At 36.2% G+C, this 27,509-nt stretch overlaps 1 protein-coding gene across 10 annotated transcripts in view; it reads left to right on the forward strand.

Moving 5' to 3' along the window:
- The window catches only part of PJA2 (praja ring finger ubiquitin ligase 2), a 157,146-nt gene that overhangs the window by 31,833 nt on the left and 97,804 nt on the right, over nucleotides 1–27,509 (forward strand). For 9 of the 10 annotated variants that reach the window (XR_011137700.1, XR_011137701.1, XR_011137702.1 and 6 more), the window contains one exon: nucleotides 18,711–18,825. Coding sequence is in view for 7 of the 10 variants with exons in the window: in XM_068927151.1 (XP_068783252.1) it covers nucleotides 18,711–18,825 (115 nt within the window). In the remaining 3 variants the exon portion in view is untranslated. Of the gene's footprint in view, nucleotides 1–18,710; nucleotides 18,826–25,403; nucleotides 25,473–27,509 lie in introns of those variants that run through there. The other variant, XM_009685507.2, reaches the window with a different exon arrangement.

Consider the following 27,509-nt stretch of genomic DNA (forward strand, 5'->3'; position numbering starts at 1 on the left):
TAAGAGCTGCAAGGACCAGATTTGTGGATTCCCCCTGTGGATAGCTCCAGTCTATAGATGCATAAAAGGAAAGGTATTTCTGACCATACCTTCTCCTCAGATGTAGAAACCGTGATGGAAGTACCTGGCTTTCTGACCATCTCACCATGTACATGTACAGGAAGAGGCAATGCACTATCACAGCAGCCTGTGCTGCCAAAATCATCTTCTCCAAAAAGACTGTAGCCTAGGTGGCAACCCTTTTAAAGTGTAATCTGACCCACAATCTGGACAATACTTCCCTAGCGAATGCCTCCTCCTGAGTTCAATGAGCCCAAGCCCAGACTCCTATATGCTTCAGTGCATAAAGTGAGAAAGCAGGAAAGCATTCTGTCTGATCAGTATTCATTCTGCTTTGCTACTTCTTGCTGATCATCTAGACCTTTTAATTTTTTCTTCTTTCGTGAAGTCTTACTTTTCCTCTACTTCTTCCTTTGAAGAGCATGGAATATCAGTGGTCTTCAAAGGTAGTTGTGTATGAAATCTCAAGAAAATTTACTGCCTTTCAAAAAATTGAGGTACAGCTCCTTGACTTCATAGCCATACAAAAAATCCCATTAGAGTTTTTGATGTCTCTAGGAAGATAGGTTTTGTCACTAATTGCGTCTGAATTTGATTGCTAGGCAAAGATGAGCACTGATTGAAGCCCATAAAGAATTCATAAACTTATTAAGAAAAACATCATTATAAGCTTCTTTTTGTTGTTGTTCTGTTTCAAATTGAGCACTTAAAATCTGCTAAGTACTGTGTAAACAGTGAGTAATTAATCTTCATATCCTTCACTTTCCTCAACTATGTAGTCCCATTTTATGGTTGTGGAAATTCAGAAGCCCTATCCATGTGAAGTCTAATTTTTGAAACAGTTTTTTTATTTGTATTTCTAAAACAAGAGAGACTTAGCCCAACCTGCAAGTACATATAAGGACAACAGATTTTTCTAACCCCTTTTTGAACTCCTGGAGATTTTTGTTGTGTGCAATATTCTGTTGGAGTAAGTTCTGCAGGCTTGACTACATGATGTGTGAATAAGGACTTCCCATTTTGCATCTGTGAAAACTGAGCATATATTCTGACCTTTAGTTTCCTACCTTCTAACTGTGTGCAAATCCTCCTTTTTTCTTTTATGACAGCTCGCTTCCTTTAAGTGCCAGTGGTGCTAGAACTTCCATACTCCTCTGACCCTTGGTACCTTCAGAGAGCTCCAGTAGTTTTGTGAAGCATGATTTCTCTTTACAAAGCTGTATTGACTCTTCCCCAATATGCTGGATATATCCATGTCCAATTCATTTTGTTCTTCAGATATGTTTCTACTCGTTTGTCCCATGAGGGTAATGCAGTTCAGGTCTGTAGTTCCCTGAGTATCTGCTGGAATCTTTTAAAAAAATAGCATAACATTAACTGCCTTCCAGTCCTCTGGTACAGAGGTGGTTTTAAGCAAGAGATTGCGCTGCATGGCTACTTGTGTCCCTGTGGAACATGATGGGTGAATACCATCTGGTCCTGGCAATCTGTTGTTGTCCTTTTTGGTCCATTTTGCTCATATGTTCTGTAACCTCATCTACTAATCCTCTGCCTATTATTAGTTTTGCAAGTCGTTTCTCAAGTTCTTTCGTGACCTGTTTTATGTTCTTATGCTGAACTTACAAGAACTTGCAGTGTTCTCTGTTTTTTGTATATGAATGCATAATTACCTCTGCTGTTCAGCCATGCAGGCCTTCTTATGGGCTTTCTAAAATCTTTTTCTGATTAGTAAGCATTTGGTCTGAGCCTCCATTATATTGTTTTTAAATTGTCTATGTCACTTGAAAAGATTTTTTAACCTATCCTTTTTTAATACATCTCATACCTATGTAATTTCTTCTCTTTGAAATTAAGCATAACATTTTTTCACTTAGCACATTCCGCAAAGGATATTGAATGTGAGTACCCTATGGTCGCTGTAGCATTTTATAGTAATATTACAAATAATGTCTTGCATACTGCTTAGGACCAGCTCAGATGTTACTTCTCCTATTGGGGTTTCCTGTCTAACTGCTCCACAAAGCCATCATTGATGGTGTCTAAGGATTTAGTCTCAGTTTCATGGCCTGATAGGACAGCTGTTCAAACTACATGGGGGTAACTGAAGTTTCCCATTACTATTATGTTTCCTGCCCTCCCAGCCTCTTTGCTGTCACTCAGGATGTCAGTCACCTCTCAAGCTTATTGTCATATCCTTATTTCCACTCTACTTTGGCCAGGTTTATCAAGATCTGTGAGACAGATTGATGCCAGGTTGTGGACTGCAAAGTTGATAGCCTAGGCAGAGCTTAATAGGGACTGTCAGGATGTTTTTTCACAGTACCGCTCGTCCTTGTCTTTTAAATTTAAGCAAAAGAAGTGCTCTTTTGAGAGGACAAGGACCTGATAAAGGAGAGGGTATACAGTCTAGAACAGAAGTAACTGTTCTGGTCGGACTGTAGAGTAGCTGCTGGGCCGCCATCCTTGTGGTATTTCGATTGATCATGTACTCTGTTTTAAAGTAAAGTACAATACCTTCTGGTTATTCTCCCACTTCGCTATTGATTTTATTTTAGTTCTTTCATATGACTACTTCATAACTAAATGCATGCATGCAAATTTTTATTGCCCTGTTTGATATCTAACCATATTTTTAAAAATCCTTAAGGACCTCATGAAGACACAGTTTCAGTACTGTTAGCAACACCCTACAGAGAACATGCATCTCCGCAACTGACGTACAGTTGGTTTGAACCAAGCTTCATTTCACAGTGGGGTTGTCAAGCCAGCCCATTTCAGAAAGGACCTCTTTTAATTTCTAGAGTTCAAGAACTAGCACACTCAACAAATTAATCAACCTACTATCTTTTGGATTATGACATACGGAGTAAGAATGTATCTAACTTATTATGTGATACCTCTTTTATAAAAAATTATTAGATTATGTGTCTATAAAAATTCAGGCCACCTTGCTTTTTTCCTATTGACCACATGTATCATAGTATTGTTTGAATTAAAATCTAATAGGTTTTTATTAATGCTTGTAAACTGTGCTTCATATTTTGTTCTCTGCCTGTACCTGACTAAAGCTGTGATTTATCGTAGAAAATTAAAAGTCTGAAAATAAATCTAAAATAAATATGCTTAATGATTAATGCAAAATAAGCTTGAAATACTTTCTCTTGCTCTATTAATTTTTAATGTGATTTTTTGCACTGAAATTCAGCTATGCTACATAGGAATTTGAATAACAATTTAGTCTTCTTGCCAATGCCTGCTGTGTTTCTAAGTGTGAACAGCACTGATTAGTAATACTATTATCCATCAAATAAACAGATCGTGTTGCCTGATAGATAGATATAGATATCCTCAGGAACAAAATACTATAATATTATTTTTTAATAATTGACTAATAAATTATCAATTACTAATTATATTATTAATTAGATACCAGAGCCTTCGTCAATCCATGCACAAAGGTGCGTTTGTGTTTACCCTTCAAATCATTCCTGAGCATGATAAATTGGTCAGAGAACTTAACAGTATTTTTAATATCAGTAGCTGAAACTAGGACAACATACTTTTTCTCTGTTTGGGAAACACACCTGGTCCTCTCTGTGATTCTTTCAAGAATTTTTTAAATTATATTGGATGAGGTATATACTTTATAGCTCTGATTTTTAATTGAATAGAGACATGAAAATTTGTTTTTTTAATGAACAATCTTGAATTATTTACTTTGGAATGAATACATACAAAAAATTGTCATGTATAAAATTGTTTTTTACTTCCTTTTAAGCATTGCTTATAAGGATATTATGCTGAAGTATTCTGATCATTTTGATTTTATAAATTAAAAAGAAAGCATTTGAGAGTGGATTTTTTTGCTATAGAAAGTGAAAAACTATAAGGTAAATTGTAACATAAAAGTAAATTTACATACAAAACTTAAGAGACAAAATTGCCACATCATATTTCCAGTACACAAAATCTAAAATGACTCTTGTGGTTTATAACCTTCAATCTAGAAAATTGCTCAAGAAAACTGAAAATTTGAAATCAAGTCAAATCAAACAAAAGACTAACAGATAAAAACCATAATGTTTGTGGACGTGTCTTATCCACTCTCTTTACAGGCAGAACGTATTTGTTGCATTTGTTTCTGAATATGTAAAAGGTGCTACATTGCAATATAAAGCAACCATCTGCTTTTCACTTTTGAATTTTAGTACATGACAACACTGAAATTTTTAACAAAAACTAATGTAGTAATCCTGTGAAATTAGTGTGCCTTTCTTACGTTTTATATCATATTGAGTTACAGCAATTTTATAATTTCAGCAAAACTTTGTAAAAGTAGTCTTATAAACCATTATTTTGTCTTGAGACTGTAATCCCATTACTATATTTCTCAATTGAATTTACATATTTAATTAAATTAAACACCTGTTCGTCAACTTTTCCACCTAAATATCTGTTCTGTATTTAAACAATAATTTAACATAATGTCATGGATAACTGGACTTATGTCAGTATGATTTAAGAACTGCCTCTTCTGCTGTCTCAGTCAGACTTATCTAGAATAATGTGCTTTATAACTGCTTTTTGTGTTGTACTAAGGGTCTACTGCACATGTAATGCCAACACAATCAAATATTTAACATATTGATAATGAACATTCACAGCTAAGAGCAATGCACAATTAAAAAATCCTGACTAATGAGATCAGGACAAAAAGACATGACACAGTGGAGAATTAAGCACATAATGAAAAAAATACCAACTAGTCCTCTGTGCACTAGATAAAAAGAACAAATAGAAACAAGTGCTCCTTTGATGTATTTCATAGCCAAAGCAATGAAATCTACATAGCTGCATGTAGGCTCACATAAGAATTCAGGGAGACTGGATATTTTTAATGCAACCAGGGTTTAAAGATTGAATCAGTATTTGTCTTCCCGAGTAAATTGTAACCTCTGACTCAAGATAATAAAGTAAATAAGAAAATATACGAGTATGTCAATGATACAGAATTTGCATCATGACCTTGAACATGTTTAAGAAAATTGAGAAATATTTTCCTATCTTCACTTTGCTCTCTATGCATTTCAGAGGGTTTTTACTTCAGATGAGCAGTGGTCTGAGAGCCTATTAGCTGTTGCACTACACAAGCCGCTGTCGTGGACCACATCTCTGCTTTAGCTTCATCAGAAGTAGATGCAGTGTGTGCACTCTACAGTGTGAACCAGAGCATGGTTAAGTGGGGGACAGTTGGGATATTCACATAAAACGTGCACACCTGAGCCAAACAGAAATTCTTATGTGGGCACATCCACTGGGAGTTGGACTGGAGAGGGTGTGCAAGGCTCGAGGCATGAAGAGCCCAGGCTCTTAGTTCTCCAGAGGTGTTCTGGGAATTGCTATGTCTTCAAATGTGTCCGCTTACACCAAAGCCTGCGGTGTTTGCATCCCTTCCCTTTTCTGTCATCCCTTGGAAAATGTCCACTTCTCTTTAGTCACACATCTGAGTAATTACGGGTACCTGAAATGCATGCAGCACTTACCTCTGAGCAATTATGTGCCTGGCATGCTGCTAATGCCTTGAGAGGTCAGTCGCCACAATGCTGAGCGTCTGCATAAGCCACCCTTGTTAAAAATTCTACACTGTGATTTACTCCATCCACGCTCTTCTGTAAGTAGCTAGGCACTGCAAGCTGAAGAATTTAATCTGTTACCTCTTTGCTGAATAAAAGTCAGGACAATATGTTTACCCTGAGGGAAAGCTGAGACCTAGCTTACCACCTGGAATGAAAGGCATGGCCAAGGTGAGTTTAATTCTAACAAATGCAATCATAAGCTGCTTTGATGGGATATGATCACCTTGCAAGTTGGGAAGTTCAGGAGACTGCTTACAACAGTAAAGAAAAGTAACCTTTGAATTTTCTGTAGAATAGCATGAAATATTTTGTGATTATCTGCAATATCAACAGAGAACCTAGCCTTCTTTTGAAGAGCTGGATTGAGCTGTCAGCCAGAATGTGCTCATCTTAATAAACAGTAAGGAATTTGACTAAAATGAACAATAGAAGCAAAAAGGAAAAAAAGAGCGAGAAGTCGTCAAATTCCATTATTGCACAATATTTTTTTGAGCGTTTGTCAAAGTGACATAGACAGAGCAGGAGAAGGAGTTGGTAATACATCCGTAATACTCCACACCTGTGACTTTTTTTTCTTGCTCTGCTTAAGAGTTCCCTTCCAAAGGCCGAAAGCTTATTCTTTCCATGTGTTCCTCATCCAGAAGATGAACCGTTTCCTCTAGCTGTATTTTGCCTTGGTTACAGCAATAATTAGTTATTTTAAATTTGAAATATAGTCAGACCTTCGAATAACCTCCAGGAAGTCTCACAGGAATTAAAAATATATATATTGAGCACTTATTGTTCCCCATGTTTGCAATGGCAATAGCAGAAACTGGCAAGGAAAGAAGCAAGGTGGAGGAATTTGAATCATTTTATTCATAAATCAGTAAGCAGGAAATCTTGCTTTAATGAGCCTTATTATCTTATTTTTCATGGGTGCTTCTTAGTTACTTTCACAAGGGAAGATTGATTCTCATTAATTGCTAAAGCCCTCATACAGCGTGTTTACAGCGAATATAGGCTTTATAGTATAAGTGATACTTTTTTCTATAAAGAGAGATCTGTACAATTTGTCAAAGCAACTATACAATTTAACATAAATTTTGTCTACCTTTAAACTTTCTTGTATTATTAATTACAAAATTGTTCTCTTCTACTTTCCTCATGAGCAGTAGGTTACTTTTGTTTGTTTAGGTCAGGCTTTTTTGGATAAAAATGTAGAAAATGAGGTGGAATTTTAAACATGCATAAAGCAACATTTTTAATTATTTTATTGATAGTTGAGGAGATACCTTCAAGTAATCTATGTAACATAGACATCTAATGTCCTAATAGGATGTGTGTTAGACTGATATAATGAAAACAAATTATTACCTGTAGTTATTGAACTGAAGCAGTCCATATTCCCAAGAAGATTTTAAAACTAGCAAGTCTTACCTTTTTGCACTTTCGTCATATAGGTTGGAAAAGGATTTAAATTCCCAGCAGCTGTCATAATTGTGAAAGAACTAGTCTTGAGATTGAACTAGATGAGTAAATTAATACGGGAAAAGTATTTTCTCAACATCTTCAGAAATAGCTATTGATACCTAGAAAACTCTGGGCCCATATATTTACTACATATGTCTTATTTAGGTACAGTGGAAAGGATAGTTTTTACCTTTTATGATGTGACTTGTTTTTGTATCTAATTTTAGAAATAAGTTTTTGACTTAACCGACTCAGCCGTTTCTGTTAACCCAGTCTATGGCAAACCCTATAAACAGATTTAAATGTGTTGGAAGCGCAGATTATTCAACAGCGTAGAGGTCTGTTTTCCCAAAACTCTGAAAATTTAGAGGTATTCTTAAGTGATGTTACAGAAAATGATAGCTGTTATGCCATCAGGAATGTTAGATTATAAGATGAAATGTGTTGTGCATCTTCCCCTTTTTGCTCTAATATTGTGTATCTAACTGAAAGCCTGCAAGATGGTGATAACTGCAAAATGATTTTCTGTTCCCATATATTTTAGTTCAATAACAACTGTGGACCACCTGGTTTAACCAGTTAATTTTAGAGACAACTAGACAATATATAGCTGTGGGTATAGCATATAAAAAGGTGTGTTAACATGAATTATATATCTTAAAGCCATAATAAATGAAGACGCAAAGAAAATGATCAGTGGCCCAGATCCCAATGCTGTACTGCGGTATTTCTCCGCAGCTGATTCCAAACTCCTTGTTACTTCAGGGTGTAGAGATCTGACCACACTGACTAGCACTTACTTGGCTATATTATTAAGGTAATGTATCCTCACACAGTCTAAAGATCAGTTGCAAAGTTCAGTAGTCAATCTTCTTTGCCAGTTTCCAAACTGTTGCAGTAACTCTTATCTGTGGGCACAGCTGATCTAATACGGTAATTTTTCATTACAGGGAGGGTGCTACTGTTACATACCAGAAATCTAAATTTGACTTGGTCATCTGCAAATGTCGTCTTGAGTCGCTGTTCCTCCAAAAAGTAAAAAGATATGTTTTATGAGTTTAGTTTGCCAAGGACAAGAAGTTAAACAGAAAAAGTCAGCATGGATTTACTAACAGCAAATCAAGCTTGACCAACATGATTGCTTTCTACAGTGAAATGATTGGCTAGGTGGATGAAGGGAAAGTGGTAGATGTAATATGTCTTGAATTTAGTAAGGCTTTTGACGCTGTCTTCCACAGCACTCCCACCTGGAAGCTGAGACAGGATAGACAGGACAAACAGACTGTTAGATAGACTGAAAATTGGGTGGACTACCAGGCTCAAAGGGAAATAATCAATAGCTTGGTATCTGGCTGGAATATCTCCTCAGCCAGGGGTGTACTGAGGTCCATACTGTTCAATAACTTAATCAGTGGCCTGGGTGAGAGACAGAATGCATCATCAGCAAATCTGTGGACAATACTGAACTAGGGGGAATGTCTGACACACCAAACAGTAGAGCTTCAGTCCAGATGGACTTTGAGAAACTTAAGGATTGGGCCAAAAACACATTGGTTAAACAAGGAGAAGGGGAATGATCTGTACCTGGAACAGAATAACCCCTTTCATCGATAAAGACTGTGAACCGGCTGGTTAAGTAGTAGCCGTAGTGAAAAGGTCTTGGCGGGTTACAACAGACACCAAGCTGAATATGAACCAACAGTGTACTCTCATTGCAAATACGGAAAAATGTAGCCACAGCCTCAAAGAGCCTGGTCCAGCAGATCAGTGGAAGTTATCTTCTACTTGGCTCATGTGAGGCTGCAGCTAGCATCCTGTCAGCAGTTTGGGCCCCTTGTTGAGAAGTTTCTCAACATCCCTCTTGAACAAAGGGCCCAAAGGGGTCCATTGGGGGGCTACCAAGATGGTTAATGGCCCATAGTGTATAACCAAGGAGGAGCAATTGGGAGAACTGGGCTTGTTTAGTTTGGCAAAGAGGTGGTTAAGAGGCGATCTAATAGCTGCCTACAGCTACCTGAAAAGATGCTTCCAAGATACTGGAACAAAACTCTTCCCTGCAGTGGCAAACAGAAAAGCAAGGGGCAGCAGTCACTATTTGCAACTTGGAATTCAGTTTGGAAATTAGGATAAATTTCTTCACTAGGAGAGCAGTGCAGCACTGGAATGGAGTATCCACAGAGACTGAGAAACCCCCATCGTTGAAGTTTTCCAAACTCAGCTAGACAAATCACAGCTGAGCTGATTCCTGTGTTCACAATAATGCTGCTTCCAGCAGGAGAGGGGACTAAGTGACCTCCATAGGTCCCTTCCAGTGAACATTTCTGTGAGTCTGTGATCCCCCAAACTCTGCTTTCTGCATAGGTTCATGTGATTACACAGATGGATAATATCCTCTTCATTTACCTCTCCTTTATTTTTATGTGCTGGTCTGGTTGGGCTGTTAAAGTTTTCAGCTTGTTTTTCATGAAGTTGATCAAATCAAAAATCTTATGTGCTTAAAGATGAAATGGCTAGAAGTACCAAGACCAGGTACTAAGATCAGCTACTATAACTAGTAAAAAAGGAAGAATCTGAAAAAAATCTATCTGTAATTCTTGACACAAGCTTCTATATGGAAAAGCTAATGAATATCCCAGAATATGCTCACGGAAATATGCTCTTAAAATATATTTGGATAAAGGTTTAAATACACATGCAAAAGCACAGCTGCAGTGGTGGAAAGAAGGTTGTGTAATTTGTAACCAGCAAAAATAATTTCTTAATTGGTTTGAAATTCACAGCTTTAATCACTGTGTGGAAAAAAATTCAGTCCCACTGGATTAATAACATTGTAACACTGTAAAGATATTGAGTTGCTTTTTTCATAATTCAGATAAAGCCAAAATTTATCTGTCTGAAAACAAATGCTTTCTAAATACATTTTTTCAATAGATACTCAGTCACTGTGTCTCTCTAGATAATGAATATAATTATTTTTCTAAATTATTTTATACTGTTTAGTAGAATCTAATTTAAACAATTAAAAATCTAATGTATAGTATTTGTAAAAAGCTATAGAAGGCCAGACAGTGTTCATGGCCTCACATGACAAAATACATAGGTTCTATTCCAGTAGGTTGTATTTTATTGTTCATAGAAAATCTGCAAAGAAAATCTTGTTGAGGGAAAACTGCAGTAGATGCTAAGAAAAGGAAAGCTCTCAGTTTCTAATTCTGACCTTATTAATCAACTGTGCACTGGAGCTGCACAGTGCACTGGCATTCATACATAATGAGAAATGGGGAAATCATTCTCAGCAGACAAATGGCACTGGATTATTTTAAAAGCTTACTGATGAGTATCAGGGACTTTCAAGTCCCCTTTCAAAGTTTCTATTCTCTGTTGTTTAATCTTCTCAGTTAAGAGTCCAAAGTGCTTCCTTCCTCAGTGACCGTTTTACCAAGGTATGGGTACACCTTATTGAAGTGGTTCCTGATTTTGCCCATCTCACAGGTGTGAGCTCTAGAACTGAACTAGTAAGTGACAAAAATACAGCTTTGGGATCACTAACATTCATGCTAATAATTCAGTAAATCTCAAAAATTATTTGAACATCAAAAGATACACTCCTCTGATGATATTTTCAGTAATCTATCTGGCCAGATCCATGGATTTGTCTTTCAAGCAAACAATTTCTGCATAAAATCATGTAATATGTTGCATGATACTTTTATACTGGAAAATGTTAACTGCTGCCATGAATCACAGAGCTGGACGTGGGTAGATTAAATTTAAGGGGAACGAGCCAAAATAAATGCTTTTTAAAGTAGTCATAACTGTTAGGTCACATGGGAACCTGAACAGATCTATGGCATGTGATTCAAATCTTTATCTGGGCAGAATTACAACCAAAGGGTTTCAGGCAATAGTTTCTCAGGTGAAGACTCAGCTGTTGCAAGTGAGTGAAGTTGTGTACAATTCAGTTGCACGTGATGTCCTGATATTATTCTAGATCTCATTAAATTATCACTATAAAGATAAGATCCCACCTGGAAAATGTTTAGAAACCCCTCTATAAGGCTATTTACAGCAACTAAATAAATATTACGAATATGGACTTTTTCTTCTGTTGCTGTTTGCTTCTACTATGTTTAGGGAAAGGACAGGTTAGGTACATTCAATATAAACAAAAAGATAACATCAAAGAAATATTGAATTTGCATAATCAATTTTCCCCTAAGGCAACATTTAAAAGAGAATCAAACAAATTAAACATGCTAAAAGGCAAATGCTAAAGAAATCTATAAGAGTCAATAAAGTACATGTTTAAAATACTAGTTAATGAGTTTCTAATCATCGTAGGTCTCAGATTCTCCACAAGAGTTTTTATGTTCCATTGACACACCCTTCTCTTTAAAAGAAAGAAACATGTAAATTGCACACACCTAAGAGGATGTCTTATGTTCAATAACTATGCAGACAATTACCTTTTTGCCTTACTAGTTGTTTGACATAGATGTTATACATAAGCCCACTTTGAAGATCTGCCTATTAGTTCTTAATATTTAGTTTTCCCAATTTAGTTTGTTCTCTACACAGAAAATGATTATTTAATAGCCAGTATTCTAAAAACAGATACAAGGCTAACGTTGGTCTTGCTATAGGAATGACAACAACAACTAAGAAACCGTTTCCTAGATATAGCGAAATCAGACTGTAGTATTTTATCTTCATATGTTAAAATACTATCTTAAAGATGAATATGTGGCTCCATCTAAGTTCTGTCAATTTCTACATGTAGCTAATTTTGGCTACATGAATATGCAAAAATAATTGATAAATATATGGGTTGTAAATGTTATTTAAAATTATGTGACATTAAAAAAAACTTGTTATGTCTATATGTACACTTATGCACATATATAAATCTGGCAGTGTAAAGTTGGTCTGAAGTTATGATCTGCATTCATTGCGAATGATCAGCTTAATCCAGTCAAGTTTTCACTACTTGTTAGTAGCATGGCCATGACAAATTCTGACTACATATTTTATTACCGTATTCTCTGTACAAATATTTGTAGTGATGTTTTACATTTTCTAATGAATCTAAAATATTGTAAATCTAAAATTTCAGAGCACCTGAAAGTAGGTTATAAATAGATCAACGCCTATGCCAAGTTTTATTACAATTCTGTGTCACTACCAGTACTGGGAACATAGGAGTAGGCCAAACCAGCCCTTCTACAGCCACATACGCATAAATCACTGATGCTAAAACATGCAGATTGATTGTGATCACAAATAAGAGTTCCTAGTGAAAGGATAATGATGAATCACTTTTGTCGCTGATGTATGCATAATGATGAAGAACAGTAGTAACAGAGTTACTCTTTTGCTCAAGATACAAAAACTGATGCTTGTGCATCAGTACATAGCCTGAAATAACTTTTAAAACAGAATGTCAGAATGGCTGGAGAATTATCATATAATAAATAACTAATCCAATATTTCCAGATACTTTTCACTAATCTATTGAAATGACTTAACTGTGTCAAAAATGAATAAAAGCAAATCTCGTTTAATGTAATTAACTGACATTTTTAGAAGTAAATTAACAAGGTCTCTTACAAGTGAATAGTAAAGAAACTAAGTAGTCAGGAGAAGAAATACAAATTTCTGTCCTGGACAAAAGCTAGATGGGAAAGAGATAAGAAAATAGTAAAAAATATAAGGCTACTGTTCAGCATAACAGAAGCATAAAAGCAGATCTATATTAAATCCTAATTTTGTTTAGTATATATACAGTGAGATAACAAAATTATTTAGCTGAGTCAAAGAAGACCACAAGAAGTTTCACAGGGACTATGAAGTGGGCTGGATATCAGAAGGATAGAGGCAGTTCAGTGATGGTAAATGCAACAGTAATGTACACTGACGGGGAAAAAATGAGCTACTTCTATGTATTAAGTCTAAACCAACTCTATTAACTCACGAGGACATGGGCATTACTCTGGACATCACTGCAATGAGAAGCTGCAGACAGAGAAAGAAATAGATTCAAAAAAATATGAGACATGATAAAGAATATAGAGAAATTATCTTCTGCTAGATTGAAGCAGGTGCTTACTTGGAACACTGCTGGTTAACTAAAAAATTGAAATCACTCATTGTAAGCAGATTTAAACAACAAACAAGAAACTTTTGTTTAATCAAGTTCTGCATTTGTACTTTTAGTAATTTTCCTGAATAGTTCTTTATTCTCATTGACTCATATAAACATTAAAACATACTGATTTGCAAGGAAACTTAACCCTTACAGTCAATTAGTGGCTTTCTTTGCTAAAAAATTAGGATGCCTTACACCTACAATTATTTAATTAAATGATTCTGTAGCTTTGTAGGTATTTGTTCACATTTTTCATCTTTTCTTTTTATTAGTCTAGAAAATGTTCAAAATTCACCTACATTTTTAAGCACAGGAAGGACAAAAAAGCAATTGGGAACAGGCAGCGTGGATTTGCAAAGGGCGATATGTGCTTGACCAACACATCTGTGATTGCCTCCTATGCTGAAATAGCTGGGTCTGTGTACAAGTGGAGAGCATTATCTTGATTTAAGCAAGGCTTTCTGTATCCCAGAGTATTCTACTGGGCAAGCTGCAGGAATGGAGAGACAGAAGGAAACTCATAATGTTCAATTAAAAAAATTGCTAAGTTTTGCACACAGGATGGAATAACCCAATTCAACAGGGACCGGGGACTGACTGAATAGAGGATAACTCTGCAGAAAAAGAGCTGGAGGTCCAGGTTGGCACATAGAACAGGAGTCAGAGGTTTGCTCTTGTGGCAAGAGCGTAGCCAGCAGTCCCTGTTCTTCATTCATAGTCTGGAAGTAGAAAACAAGAATTCTGGCTTCTTCAGTTTCCAGTCTATTTCTTAAGTCTTGAAGAACTGCTCGAAATAGAGAAGGAAAAAAAAAAAAGTATTCACTCTGAAGTGGTTAGCTGGCTTAACTACAGCAAAAGTACTGGCAAAACATTTTCTACACATGAGGATCCAAAAGGATTTAGGTTTGATATGAAACAAATGCCAATATTTGCTCCACTGGAAACAATGAAAACAATATATATACTCAGGAAATATATTACACTGGGATGTATTCATAAAGTTTGAGCTGACCTCAAAAATCAAAAGTTTCCCAACTTCCTGATTTTGTTATAGAGTAATGCAGCCTTTAACTTTCATATTTTGGGAAGGTCATAGGTGTACCATATAATTTGATTTGTGAAAATAAATTGTCAAGGTTATAGTAGTTTTAGGCCTTAAGATAGATGGCAATAGTTTTGCATTTAATTTTAAATTCTCTTCTTTTTAAAATATGTCCATTTAATTTAGATAAACATATTGGTAGTTATTTAGTCTACTTTTAGTGTATTTAGTGTATCATGACTCAAACAGCATATTGCAAAATTAAAGGAGATTCAGCAGAGGGGGAAAGAGAATTAATAGAGCTATGTAAAAACTTTGCTTTGAAGAGAAACAAGAACTGTTATATATCTAATCTGCAAGGGGGAAGGGCACAATAACAGTGTACTCAAAGGCTTCCCTACTCCTGCTTTCATTTTTTCCCCTATGAAAGAGGGAGTCTCATGCACCTCTTCCTTCTGTTATCCACCAGTGCGGTCCATTCATGCACCATTAGCCATGCTCCTGCCCTTTGCCTTGCTTTGTTGTCAGGGTAGGCAGAACACTTGGAATCTTGCTTTTCTCAGCACGGTGATACTACATACTTTGTAGTTTTGCTGTTCCCATTAGACTGTTTTATCTTATACCCATTTGTGTGTACACTTCAGGGCCAGGCATCAGTCATCTGGCCACTCTTAGTTTTATATATATCTTTCTCCAACTGTGGAAGACTTGTGATATATATATGTGATAACGCTTGCAATATAAGTGCTAATTGTGACCATTTATTTAAGTAACTTGTTATCGTGGCCACCAAGAGGAACGTGATGAAATGGGCTTATGGAATCAATTGCAAGTTTTCCCATGCTGAATCTGAAAAAGTGGTATTCAGTTCATTGCCATTTTGCATTTGCCCATTGCTCTTGTTGTGAGACTGGTTCAAAACACAAACTTAAAACGGATTCAACCCAATCATCCAGTCTTGGCCGCTAGAATGGAGCCATAGTTACTAGTTTCTTCTAACAAATATTTTGATGATATTAGCTGAAGTATAGGAGTTGTTTGTATTTCCTTTGAAATAGTAGGTTTGTATCTCTTGTTATGTAACCATATTGTAGGAAAAGCTCATTCTGATGTCTAAAAACTGAACAGAAATGTTAGGAAATTGCCAGAGCATCTTGCTGTCAGTGAGCTAATATATTTTTTTAATCAAGAAGCTTTAAATTATATTAAGTATGCTTATGATCTCTGCAACTATTTTTCCATCATCATCCATCTGTGAAGTAAAGGACAAATGAGATAAGCAGTTAGCAGATATATTGTCAGTTTTCAGACTGTATTTTAAATTATATATAAATTAAAGAAATCTTGCTGGCAGTTATGTAATTTACTATGCCCCTTGTTCAGATCTTTCTGCTTTAGTGTCATGGATGGGTTGTGATCTGTACGCAGTTTGACTCGGCCACATTGATAGGTGCTCTACTTTCCTGTTAGCTGTATATGGGAATTGAAAATGCGGTTCAAATATCTAATGATGTCTAATATTGTCTCCCAGACCAGGTACTTCAATGCAAAACTTCTACTGAGCCAATGTGAAATAAATTACCTCCACGAAGGTCTCATCCTAATTTCTCATAGTCAGACACTAGTTTAAACCCCACAGAAAGAGATTTTTTTAATCTTTCAAATATTTGCTAATAATCATTTTTATAACTGTGCTATAGACTTGATAGGTGTACAAATGTGCAATATTTCTGTGCATCCTTCTCATCCTATGGCAACAAGTTCTACGTCCTAATTATAGTCTATTCTGACAGCACTGTGCTGCACAATATTGATGTATCAGTGCTGTTGACATATCTGCAACCTTATTTTGATGCAAGGTCTACACCTTGCAATACCACGCTACATGACCATTCTCACTTTTGAATTACTTTTCATGATAAATACTGTTTTGTTCCCCTTATTTCCTCGTACTTTACTTATAAGTTCACCTTTCCCATCATAGAATGGAGAAGAGAGGCAGAGAAAGAGAGGACCACCACAGAATGGAGGAAAATGCAGAATATTAAAAAGGTCACAACAGTTTAGCACACTATTTTAATTCATAAAATGTGAGACAGTCTTAATGCTTCCTGACACCTTATTCTAATGACAAATACTTTAATAAGAAATACAAATGGCACAAATTATTCCATTCACTTGACAAAGATTATGAAAGCAGGAAGAGGTACACAATTATTCAGTTCTTTTTGTATAATTTTATTCATGTAGTGGTCTTCAGACATATTATTTAGAATGACTAAATAACAGATCTAACTTAATCATAAAAGAAAATGGGCAGAGATTTTCCTTGAATTGATTATTCCAATTTTTAACTAAAAATCATTGAGCAACTGGATTACTGTTGAATCATTTTCTGTTAATTTCAGTGTAACTTTTTTCTGGCAGAGGGTGTTGTATTAACTTCCTTCTTTCCAGAAAACGCTCCACTGGAGCAAGAATCACATTTTACTTGAGAGGGGAAAATGTATCAGATCTTATTAATAGGTTTCTTACTGTGCCTGCTGGGATGCTGCAAGACCATTCTTTAGTTTACTAAATATGTTGGAGAGCATATTTTATTTATATCTGATCATGTTTTATCCAGTTTTGAAGGATGTGTAGCGCAAGATTTGTTGTTAATAAGGATGCTGTTTTCAATGTTATATATTTGTGGCAATTGAAACTTCAGTAGCACAGCATATAGTAAGCAGAGAGTAAGTGCTATTTCAAGCAACCCCATTAGAGTAGCTCTTGGGACTGAACTGAATAAGAGCTCTTTAACAGTGCCACTGAGGTTTACCATAGGCTTATCTTAAAGTTTGTTCCCAGCACTTCTTTGACTGGTTAGCTCCTGGCTGCATGAACTTTGCAACTGAATGTTTTAAACTGTTTTATTACAACCCTGGCTCGTAACAGCCACTCTGATGGCTGTGAAGGGCTAGTCCATGTATATTCCATACTCTTGGTGGCCAGGTGCCCCAGGCAGTCATGCCTGTACCCATTTGGCAAGCTATTCTCCCCGAAGAAGATGTTGAGCTCTAGATGTCCTTGGGCCTTCTCTCATAGGCCATAAAAGGGGAAGGTCACCTGTGCCTGAGAATATGGCACAGGATCTGATATGGTTCTTACTTTCAATCACAGGGTATAAATAGTTCATCAAACTTGCAATGTTAGTTAAAATAACTGTACAGAGTATGCAACAGTTTTGAAATTTGTGTGTCTGCTCAGCAAACATCCGTAAACCGAAAGGCTGCCACCTCTCCAGAATTCCTGACATTCACTTGGTATAAGGATCTTCTAGCGCTCTGCAAAGGAGCTTCTGCTTCTCTACCATTACTGGTCATGGATGCCTTCATTTTAGGATAGGGAACTTAAAACTTAACCTCTGCATTTGACTTCTAGAGCTAACAGATATTTAGGAGCTTAAATAACCCTTTGCAATAATGAGAGGACTGACCTTTGTTCATGGCTGACAATAGCATCCCAATAATGTTTTACATCAACCAGAAAGGAGGAATATCCCTTTTTTCTCAAAGAAATTTGTGCAGCCCTTCAGCAGGTATTTTCCACATGAGACTCTGCCCTGGTTCACAGAATCCTTGTATCCTCTCTTAACGGGTAAAAAGAAATGCTATCTGGGCCAGACAACATCACTAGTTGCCATGCAAAACTTACCTACTTTTTATTCTGGGCTGTATTTTATGCTGCGCTGTCGCTGCTCCTTAAGAATCGAGCAGACAACAACAACATCAAAAGACTCCATTCATAAATTCACAGTATCTTCACATCAGCTAGTTTGAAAAATGTACATGTAAGCATAATCCCTTCCTATGGAGAGAGGAATCTTAATTTAATATTGGTAAGATTGGTAGCTATGCTTCATTTCTCAGTTACCCCTTAAAACAGCTATCCCTTAAAACATGGTAATAGCATGCACCAAAATGTATGAGAAAGATAAGGATTCTTTCTGGGTATGGCTTCCACATACTTATTTCATAAGTGTAGTTTGATGGTTGAAATCTCATCTAAAGTTTTTCCAGTTGTAACCTTTGTCTTCCAGTTCGGTCAAATAATATTCCTTTCTATCTTCTTCCCCAAACCACTTCTTCCAGCAAAGATCCTCGTATACATTTTTCTTCTGTCTAGACAGATTAGACATCAGATTCTCAAACATACTGATTTTCATAGCAGAGAATCAAGGGGAGTTAAGTGCTTAAATACAAGTTCAGGCATTTATATAGCCACCTACCTTCTAAATTCTAAACACTGCTTTTGAATAGACAACAGTTAGTAATATAGACAAGCACCAAGAAGAAGCATCAGTCACTAACATTAAGTACTTGTGTTTTTTCAGGCTATGTTCTACCCAGCTATATTCTATGACCTCTTCTCTACTGCTACAGATCCCATAGAACTCAGATTTTCTATGACAAAGATTGAAGGAGTTGCTGTGCCCCTCACATCGAATGGTAAGAAGCACAAAACCAGTAAGGATATATGCAGTGCTGGTAAAAGAATCTGAACTCTGGTGTCTAGGGTATATATATACTCCAAGATCATGTTTTGAGAATGCACAGCTGTTGCAAGCTTACTGATTCTTTGTTTTACCCCTAAAACCACTTTCTGCTCCCTTTGCTGGTTTTGTCTAAATTTTCCTATCACCTCCTCAATAATTTGTTCAGTTTACCCTACCTGTGTCTAAATTTTTAATCATCTTCAGTGGTTTCTTCTCTATACCACTTTGTCCTTCTTCCTGTGCACTGTGCAAGGCTGATGGGAGCAAAATAAAAAGAAGCTGTGAAACAGTCAAATGGAAGAGAAGCATGATAATACTGTTTCCTTTGAATTGCAAAGTTTGGTAACTCTTGTGGTATATTATTGTCGTTTTTAAGCGATATTAAATTATCCTCTGCTTTTCAGTGACGTCTTTGGATCCTAGCTCAAGAATAGCAGTCAAAGGCAGAACAGTAACTTATCTCTACTGCACCATCTTGTCTGTTGGCGAGTATAACCAGGATAAAAGGAAATGGGGATATAAAGCCCTTTCATATTGCTGTGGAAGTTTTATAGGCTTAGGCCCGGAATATACATGGGTCCCAGGCTTATAATCTTTTCCCCAGCCATACTGATTACCCAGCTTTATGTTTCGCCAACTGAGGGACAATGTTCGGTCTTTATGATTCTTGCATCATTAAGCAGTTTTTGAAAAACTGTGTTCCCCTCTCTCTCTTTATGCACTGTAGGGAGATACGCAAGTCTTTTCATCTCAACTGCTACAGTTTTTCTTTCATTTGTGTAATAAACCATAGCACAGGGATAGTGAGGCTCTGGCTCTTAATCGGTGCAGTGGTATCAGTCACACCAGGGCTATTGCATAGGATAAATTGTAAAGTGAGGTTGCTGGGTAATCCACATCCTTCTTTATAGCAAAAAATGAGCAAGCAAGAGCTGCTGAGGTCTTTCATAGGGATTCCCTAGGATGCAAGTACACACCCTGACCAACCTCCGTTCTTAGTGGAGCAATGGCCACTTGGGAGCCATCAAGAATCACAGAAAACACAAAACATCAGTCTGGAAGAGACCTCAGCAAGTCTCTGGTCCAACCTCCTGGCCACAGCAGGGTCAGTCAAGATGAACCTTTCATGAGGTTCCTGTTGGCCCATTCCACCAGCCTGTTTAGGTCCCCCTCAATAGCAGCTCTGGACCCTTATCTGTCTCCTCCACTCTCCAAAGTACACAGTGTGAAACTCATACAGCCAGGGAAGCTGGCCGTTTTTACAACTGCAAATAGTAGTGCTTTAAAGAGAAGCTCATAACTCATGTGCATTTCCACTTGATGAGGACTCATAAACTTGTTCAGAGCACAGCATCCCCCCTACAGAATTGCATAAATTCTCCCTGCTCCCATACATGCATGACATGGAATAACTAAGTCATATTTTATTAATCTACACACATTGAAATTTGGTCAATAAAATAACCCTTCTCCTCATTTGTCAGTAAAGATTTAATATCAAACACTTTGCACTACCATAACCTTATAAAACTAGAAGCTAGAATGTGAGCATGGGGAATAGACAAGCATTTCTTAATGGTTATTTATATGAACCAGCTCATATAAATCAATGGAAGTATTCATGTAATTAAAGAGATTACAATATAGTTCTGGAATGGTATTTGCAAAATATCACACACAAATTTTAAGAGTATGCTATAAGTACTAAGGAGTAATGAAATCTAAATTGTAATAATATATTCAATTATATTTTGAGATTATTTTGATATAGAATGTTTGTTTTTGCTAGTGTGCATTTATATAATTCTAATTTGACAAATTTAGTCTTTTGGAATGGATATGCTGGATTTCAGTACATTATCTTGCAAAGCAAGGTACAGTACTTTTAGATAAGTGAACACATAAGTAGGCACTGCATGTGCATCCAAAAACCCCACTTCACTACAGTTGGGGAAACCCACTCTGCTTTGAAAAGAAAATACACATACCAAAAAGCCTATGTATATAAAATCTGTGAAACACCAGTACCAATATTCTAGATATAAAGACTAAATAAAACATACATGGTAATAGTAATCACTTTTCTCCAAAATGGTTGATGCACAAAATAGCGTGCATATCTTTCATTTCCACCTCTTCCTCCTGTTCGTCATGAAACTCCATTGTCAGGGAGTGAGCCGTCTCTGTATCCGGATGATAACTGTATCTCCAGAGTAGAGGCCTGGCTAATTCCCTTTCTGTGCCTCCAGTTTCAGAAGTCCTATTTTTTCTTCTCTGGCTCTCATCTTGAATACTGAGAATACTGAATATTGAAGTCAGATCTCTTTTTTCCAGAGAAGAGTGGCAGATAAGAGTCCCCTGAAGACAGGGGGCTTCCTGTCTTCACTACAACAAATGCAAATTTTCCCTTCTTCATACAAAATTCCATACTGATTTCTTCCATGCTGGTCTTGTCAACTGATAGTTATCTATTTCCCTTGTCTTGGTTTCCTCTTGGTCCTCCCATCATGACTGCATGGAACTACACTTTCCTCGTGATTTCTTGTGTATTGGATTTGGCCCCTTTTGCCACTTTCCTTTTTTTAATATCCCCCTCAACTGTCTGTTCATATTAGCCCACAAGTAGCATGGACCACGCTCATCTTCTCCAGTTTTGTTACTTCCTCCTGATAATGACATTACTCCATTGATTCAATTACAAAATACTCACCTCTCTCTTGTGTTTTAACTTTCATTTATTTCTAATCTATTGCACCACTTCATTGTCACTTTCTGCCTGCGCCAAAGTCACTCTTGTCAGTTCTGCAAGGTCTTATCTTGCTATTACGCTTGTCTCTCAGAAGCATTTTATGAAATTTTGTATGAATGTCATTATAAAAAATACATTGAATTGTGACATTTTGTTATTCATGCCTTAGTGAATGTGCCTTGTGGAAAAAATATATCTGAATTTCAAAGTCTTTGTGGAATTAGGATTTTCAGGGGTTTTTAATGATGGATTTTAAGCATTGCCCATAGTTGATGAACTCAGAAATGTAGCCAAAGGAATTGTATATGTGTATAAGGTAATAAAGTACATTGAAATAATGGAAAATAAATTAGAAATAATCCAAATCAGTGGGAATTATTATTAGGATGACTTAATAGAATATAAATGATGAAAGTGAATCATACAAATGTTATTTTCTAACAATTTCTCCAGAAACCAGTTAGCTCCATGATATTGTATAAATATACAATACTATTATACAAATGGGCGTGCTCATGGCTCTCTTGCCCTCCTATTAAAGTAACAGAAGGATATGTACCACATAACAATTAATATAGAGTAAAACAAAAGAAAGAAGATTATAGGCAAATTCAGATGCCTGCAGATAAATAGATATTCAGTCAAATAACAGGAAAGATATAACTTTAGAGATGTAGCATAAAAAGATTGAGACTACCACATACATGAAGTCAGACGAGAATACAGAAATGGTATGCACATAAGCAATAATAATAATCCTTGCAAATAATTATCAAATTGAGAAAGATTTATTTCAAAATGGGTAATTCTGCTATATTAAATTTTAAAACTGCTGTAACAGAAAGAACAAAAAATACTATATCAGAAAGACATTCTCGTTAATGCACTTCTCTCTGGTTAACAAATTAAATGGCAACATAGCCTCCCCAAAACTGGAATGCTGATAGGAGGGGTGAAATTTGGTGCTGTCACCCTCACATCAGGTGATGCAGAGCAGGTGCCTCATGGGATATGTCAATAGAAGAGCTTCAGTCTCTTGGTAAAATCACTTGCCCTCTATAGTGAATTTTACGTGAATATTTCCTTTACACATGGGAGATTCTCCATGGTCCTTCTCTAGCTGCTTTAAAGACCTCTCTATATCACATGCTGTGGTTCCATAAACTTTTTATGGAGCTGAATCCCTATACTTTATATGGAGCTCCATATATTTTATATGGAAGGAAAAGAATGTGTACAGTGGGTGACACATTATTCGAAATCATTTATAAAAAAATCAAATAACATACCTGTAGGCTTGGTGATAGTGAAATTAGTGACTTACCTTTTCTTTTATTATTGTCTCTTTCTTTGGGAAGAATTATTATAAAATACTATTTCACCATCCTTTCCCCTCAGCATCTCCTCTTTCTCACCAAAGCTGAATGTAGTTCTTCTTGCATGTTAGTGCCAAGTGGCTCAGAATGATTGACTCAGTATTTCTAATACGAATTAGGATGTGTTTGTGTTGTATTTTTCTAACAACATTTCTGTTTAATGGCTAGACCATCCCTCCTCTCTGTCTCCCCACCAACCATGACAGAAACTCTAGCTGGGTACGAGCTTCTAGCTCTTTAATATACCCAGTACTGCAGGAAAGGACAAAGCAGAAAGACTTCTTTTCTACAAGCACTAGAACCACAGAAATCACAGGACTGGCCTATAGGAAGGAGAGTTTGCAAAGTTACAACATTCACACTCTTCTTTTTTTCCCTACGTCTTGCCCTGCTGTTGCATCAAAGACAATAAGAGAAGACCATGCATATATTATTTTTTCAGTGTGGAGTTTACCATTAATCCATGAGAAAGAATTATAAACATAGCTTCCTAGGAAAAAAATATTCCCAAGACTGCTTAAAATTGCAGGGAAGCAAATGCCAACATTATCCCCAAATCATTATTATGCCAGTGTGTTAATAGCTAACATTTCAGAATTAGATATTTACCATCATCAGTTAGTGGGAATTGAAATCTCTGCATAATATATAGCATATTAGAAAGGGAGTGTAGGTAACTGCTACAGGAAGGTGTTTGTATATATACCTAACTAGATCCTACACCATACTTTTTTTAGAATGATCTCCGTTTTATTTTTTGGAGTCTAGGCTTTATATAATATACCTGTTAGGAAACTGTAATAGGCTCTGTTGGAGAATACAATAGCTTCTTCAATTTTTTTAGCAGCTTCAGAAAATATTTGCTAAGTACTGAATACTTCAACTAGTAGGACAGAGTTTACTAAAAGTGACTGAAATGACCAGTTGCTCAAATGTACTTTTTAACTGATGCATTATAGTGAAAGAAGAAAGCAAAACAACTGTAAATGATCAAAAAGCGACATGTTTATATAAGATATCATTATGTAACTACCTGTTTTCTCTGTAATAGCAAGCCAAATACCATAGACCATCTGCATGCATAAAATATTTCCCCCACATGGCATGATGCTTTGATAATCCTTTGCAGACTCCTTTTTGGTTTGAAATGTAAATAGGATCTAACTGCTGTGCTTTCCCTTTAATTTCACTGGGCCTTTTGTCCTGAGCAACTTGAGTTCACTCTTGGTTCTTCTAAGTAAACATGTTGAAAGAGATTTGCTCTTTTAGGATGCTCCCAAACATGGAAGTTAAAGCATTTGTGTGCTCCAGCTGTTTTATATGAATAATGATAAGACTTGTGCCTAATCTTAGCATAGTTCCTGTATGTCACTTTATTAAAAAGTACGTTAAAAGGTGTTATTCTACTCAATAAATTCCATGCCAAAATGTATTGCAGGTGGCTCACTTTTCTGTAGAAAATATGTTCTTGCCAAACCTACCTCTAGCTTTCATAGAAGGCAATGGAATTTTCTGTTCCAGTGAGAGCAAAGCAAGGCTAGCTAGAGAGATGCAATAACCCCTTCTCTCAGGGCATTTAAGTATTTTGTGCACGCCCAATTTCTCTTCAGTGGTTAATCAAAGACTCTCTTGCCTCATTAGCTCCAATATAAGTGTAGGAATGTCTAACTTTTGAGATTTGGGAATCCTCAGACTTGCATAGGAATAGAACATAGGGTTTCTTTGTTTTTCAAGACTTCCTCTCTTCTATAGAATTGACTGTCATGGATTTCTTGTTCTTTTGGTGTCTGGTGGAGTTTCTGTGTTAGCAGAAGTGCTTCACATATTAAAATTGGAATAAAAGTAAAAATCCAAAGTGCATGTTTTTTATCCTTCCGGAATTTATTCTGTATTTTTCTTCATCTAAATAATGAAGGTGGTTATACCACTGAACTGATAGTCATTTTCTAACAAATAGTACCATCAAGTTTCTGTATACTAGTACAGAGCTGTATTAGCTAGGCTGTGAAAATTGCAAGGGGTCATGCTTGTAAGAATCAGTCCTAACTCTAGTAAGAAATGAAAGAAAGCAAAAATAACAAGGAAATATTTTTCCTTATCTAAGAGATTGTAAAAATCTGTTTTACAATGCCTATCCTTTAGGTAAGTGTGTTTTGACACTAAATTTCTTTGAGTTCAAGTAGGATACATGCAAGGTTTATAGCAGGAAAAAGGATTTAACCATATTCTTGAAAGTGCTGTCATCCATATTTCTGTCATATGGGGATGACAGCCCTCATGCTATCTGGACATAGGCCTGGAGAGTCTTTAGGCTTACCAGTAGAATATAGTGGACAGACATAACTCTGCTTCTGTAGCTAGCTCCTCTGTCTCTCACAGCATTTATGATTCTTTCCATTTTGGCAGAACTACAAGGTTAATTTTAAAGAACTACTGTACCGTATCCTGCACTCATGAGAAACTCCCACAAAAAAGGTAAGTAGAAAGTGGAGAGTTCAGCATGCTCTAGATGTATGATTTTATGTACCAAGATACTGTTTGATTTTTTTTTTTTTTGTGAAATAATCGTAAAGAATCAATTTTCAGCAGGTAGGTATCTGGATACATATGTCAACACTGGACAAGATTTATAGTTCTGAACACACAAATCAATACCTACTTAATAGGTATCTGAACATAAATGCCTACCTAGTGTATCACATCTTCAGTTACTTATTTTGCAAGACCTATTGTTCATGTACTTTCGTACATACACCTTTTATTGACAGACTTCAAGATTGTCCACCACTTTCAACCGTAGTCCTACTTGACAGTGAAGGATGGTTAATTTCTATTATCTGTGCAAGAATATGAATACTAATTCCCCCTAAACTTCTCATTCCTATCAAAAGCCAGATGTATAGGTTTTAATTTAGGTTTACAATTCCTGCAAAGTTTGTACAATGTCAGTCAATTTATAATGGCAGATAAGCAAACTTTATCTAATTTTAATAATCATTTTTTTATAATCGTCAAAAAAATTTTCATTTGCTTTCATTCCTATTTCTATTCACAGTATGATCAGATCAGTGTTTCTCTTCACAATGAACAGTACCTTAACCCACAAATAGCCCCACTGGCTTTTGTGGGACTTCTCATCAAATGTAGGTTCAGTGGCAAAGCCAAAGCATTATGGATTTGTACTATACCTATAGTAATGAAGTCATGACTGGGACTTCTGAAAGCATTTGTAAAAAAACCAAAAGTAATCAGTTATTGTGGCTGGAATGTTAGGACAACGTTTTCAGAAGTATAATCACATGTCTACAAGTATAGAGTAAGGAAATATGGGTACATTTTATAAGAGTAAGGAATGCATTTTTCAGCAGTTAGTGGTATACCTGTGGAACTGGACCCTTTGACTTGTTAGATCCAGTCTTCTGAACTAGGTAGGCATAAACTGAAGAGAAATCACCAGCAGAAAGCTTTTCCCAATACAGTTCTCATTAAGCTTTTCAAAACGACATGGCCTCCATGAGATCCTCTGATCTTGAGGAAGAATATTGGGGTGTGACAGTGCAATGAGGAATGGATTCTGTTATTGCCTCTTCTTGCAGGGATTTAAGTTAAAACTGTCTTTAGCAAGTCTGTCTTCCCCTAGATCCACATGAAATGGAGTAATTAACTTCAGCTCTCTCCCTGAAGAGCTGTACTTTATTTGGGCTGAGGTGAGTTCAAACGGACTATAGAACATAAAATAGGAACAATCATAATGAATCAGACCAAAGTAACCTGTCCATTTAACTGAGTATCCTGTCTCAGGCAGTGGCATATAGCAGATGTCTAGGGAAACACAAGAGCAGGGCAACCATGCAGTGATAATTCCCAAGAATATGGTCCCTGCCTCCCACGCTTTGCAAGTCAGGAAGCCAGAAGCTTCCAGGGAAAGAGTTGTTTTCCTTGTGTAGATTGAGCACTTGAAGCTTAGAAAGTAAGAGGAAATGTGTCCAGATCTAACATAATTAAACAGAACTGTTGAATTAACATTTTATAATATAAATATATATATATATATGTGAATAAAATAATATAAATTATTTTTATAACTAAAAGAACATAAATGATTATTATGTTATATAAAATAACATAAAAATTAAAGCACTACATCCTTGCACTTATCAAGAAAAGCTTTTGGTAATCTGCATATTTTCTCTTGCATAACGTGTATAACTTCAGTTAACCACAAGAAATAGTGTTGAAAAAGTGTTGAAAAAATTTTGAGTTTGAAAATTGCCCGTAAGAGTCTCCAGATTGTATGTTTAGGGGCTACGGTAAATCACAGCTTTAGATACACCGGGTCATATTCACCTCCAGCATTATCTCTTTGAAATCTCATGGATTAATTTAGCACAGTGTAAGTGTGATTTTTAGAAAAGTTCACTCAGAGAGCAATTGCTTCATGCTGGATGACATATTTAAGTCCTTTATTGTTTCTGACAAATCACTTTGCTGCCAAAGCATTTGAAAAGTTCA

Source organism: Struthio camelus, chromosome Z (genome assembly GCF_040807025.1).
Source record: "Struthio camelus isolate bStrCam1 chromosome Z, bStrCam1.hap1, whole genome shotgun sequence".
Lineage (NCBI taxonomy): Eukaryota > Metazoa > Chordata > Aves > Struthioniformes > Struthionidae > Struthio > Struthio camelus.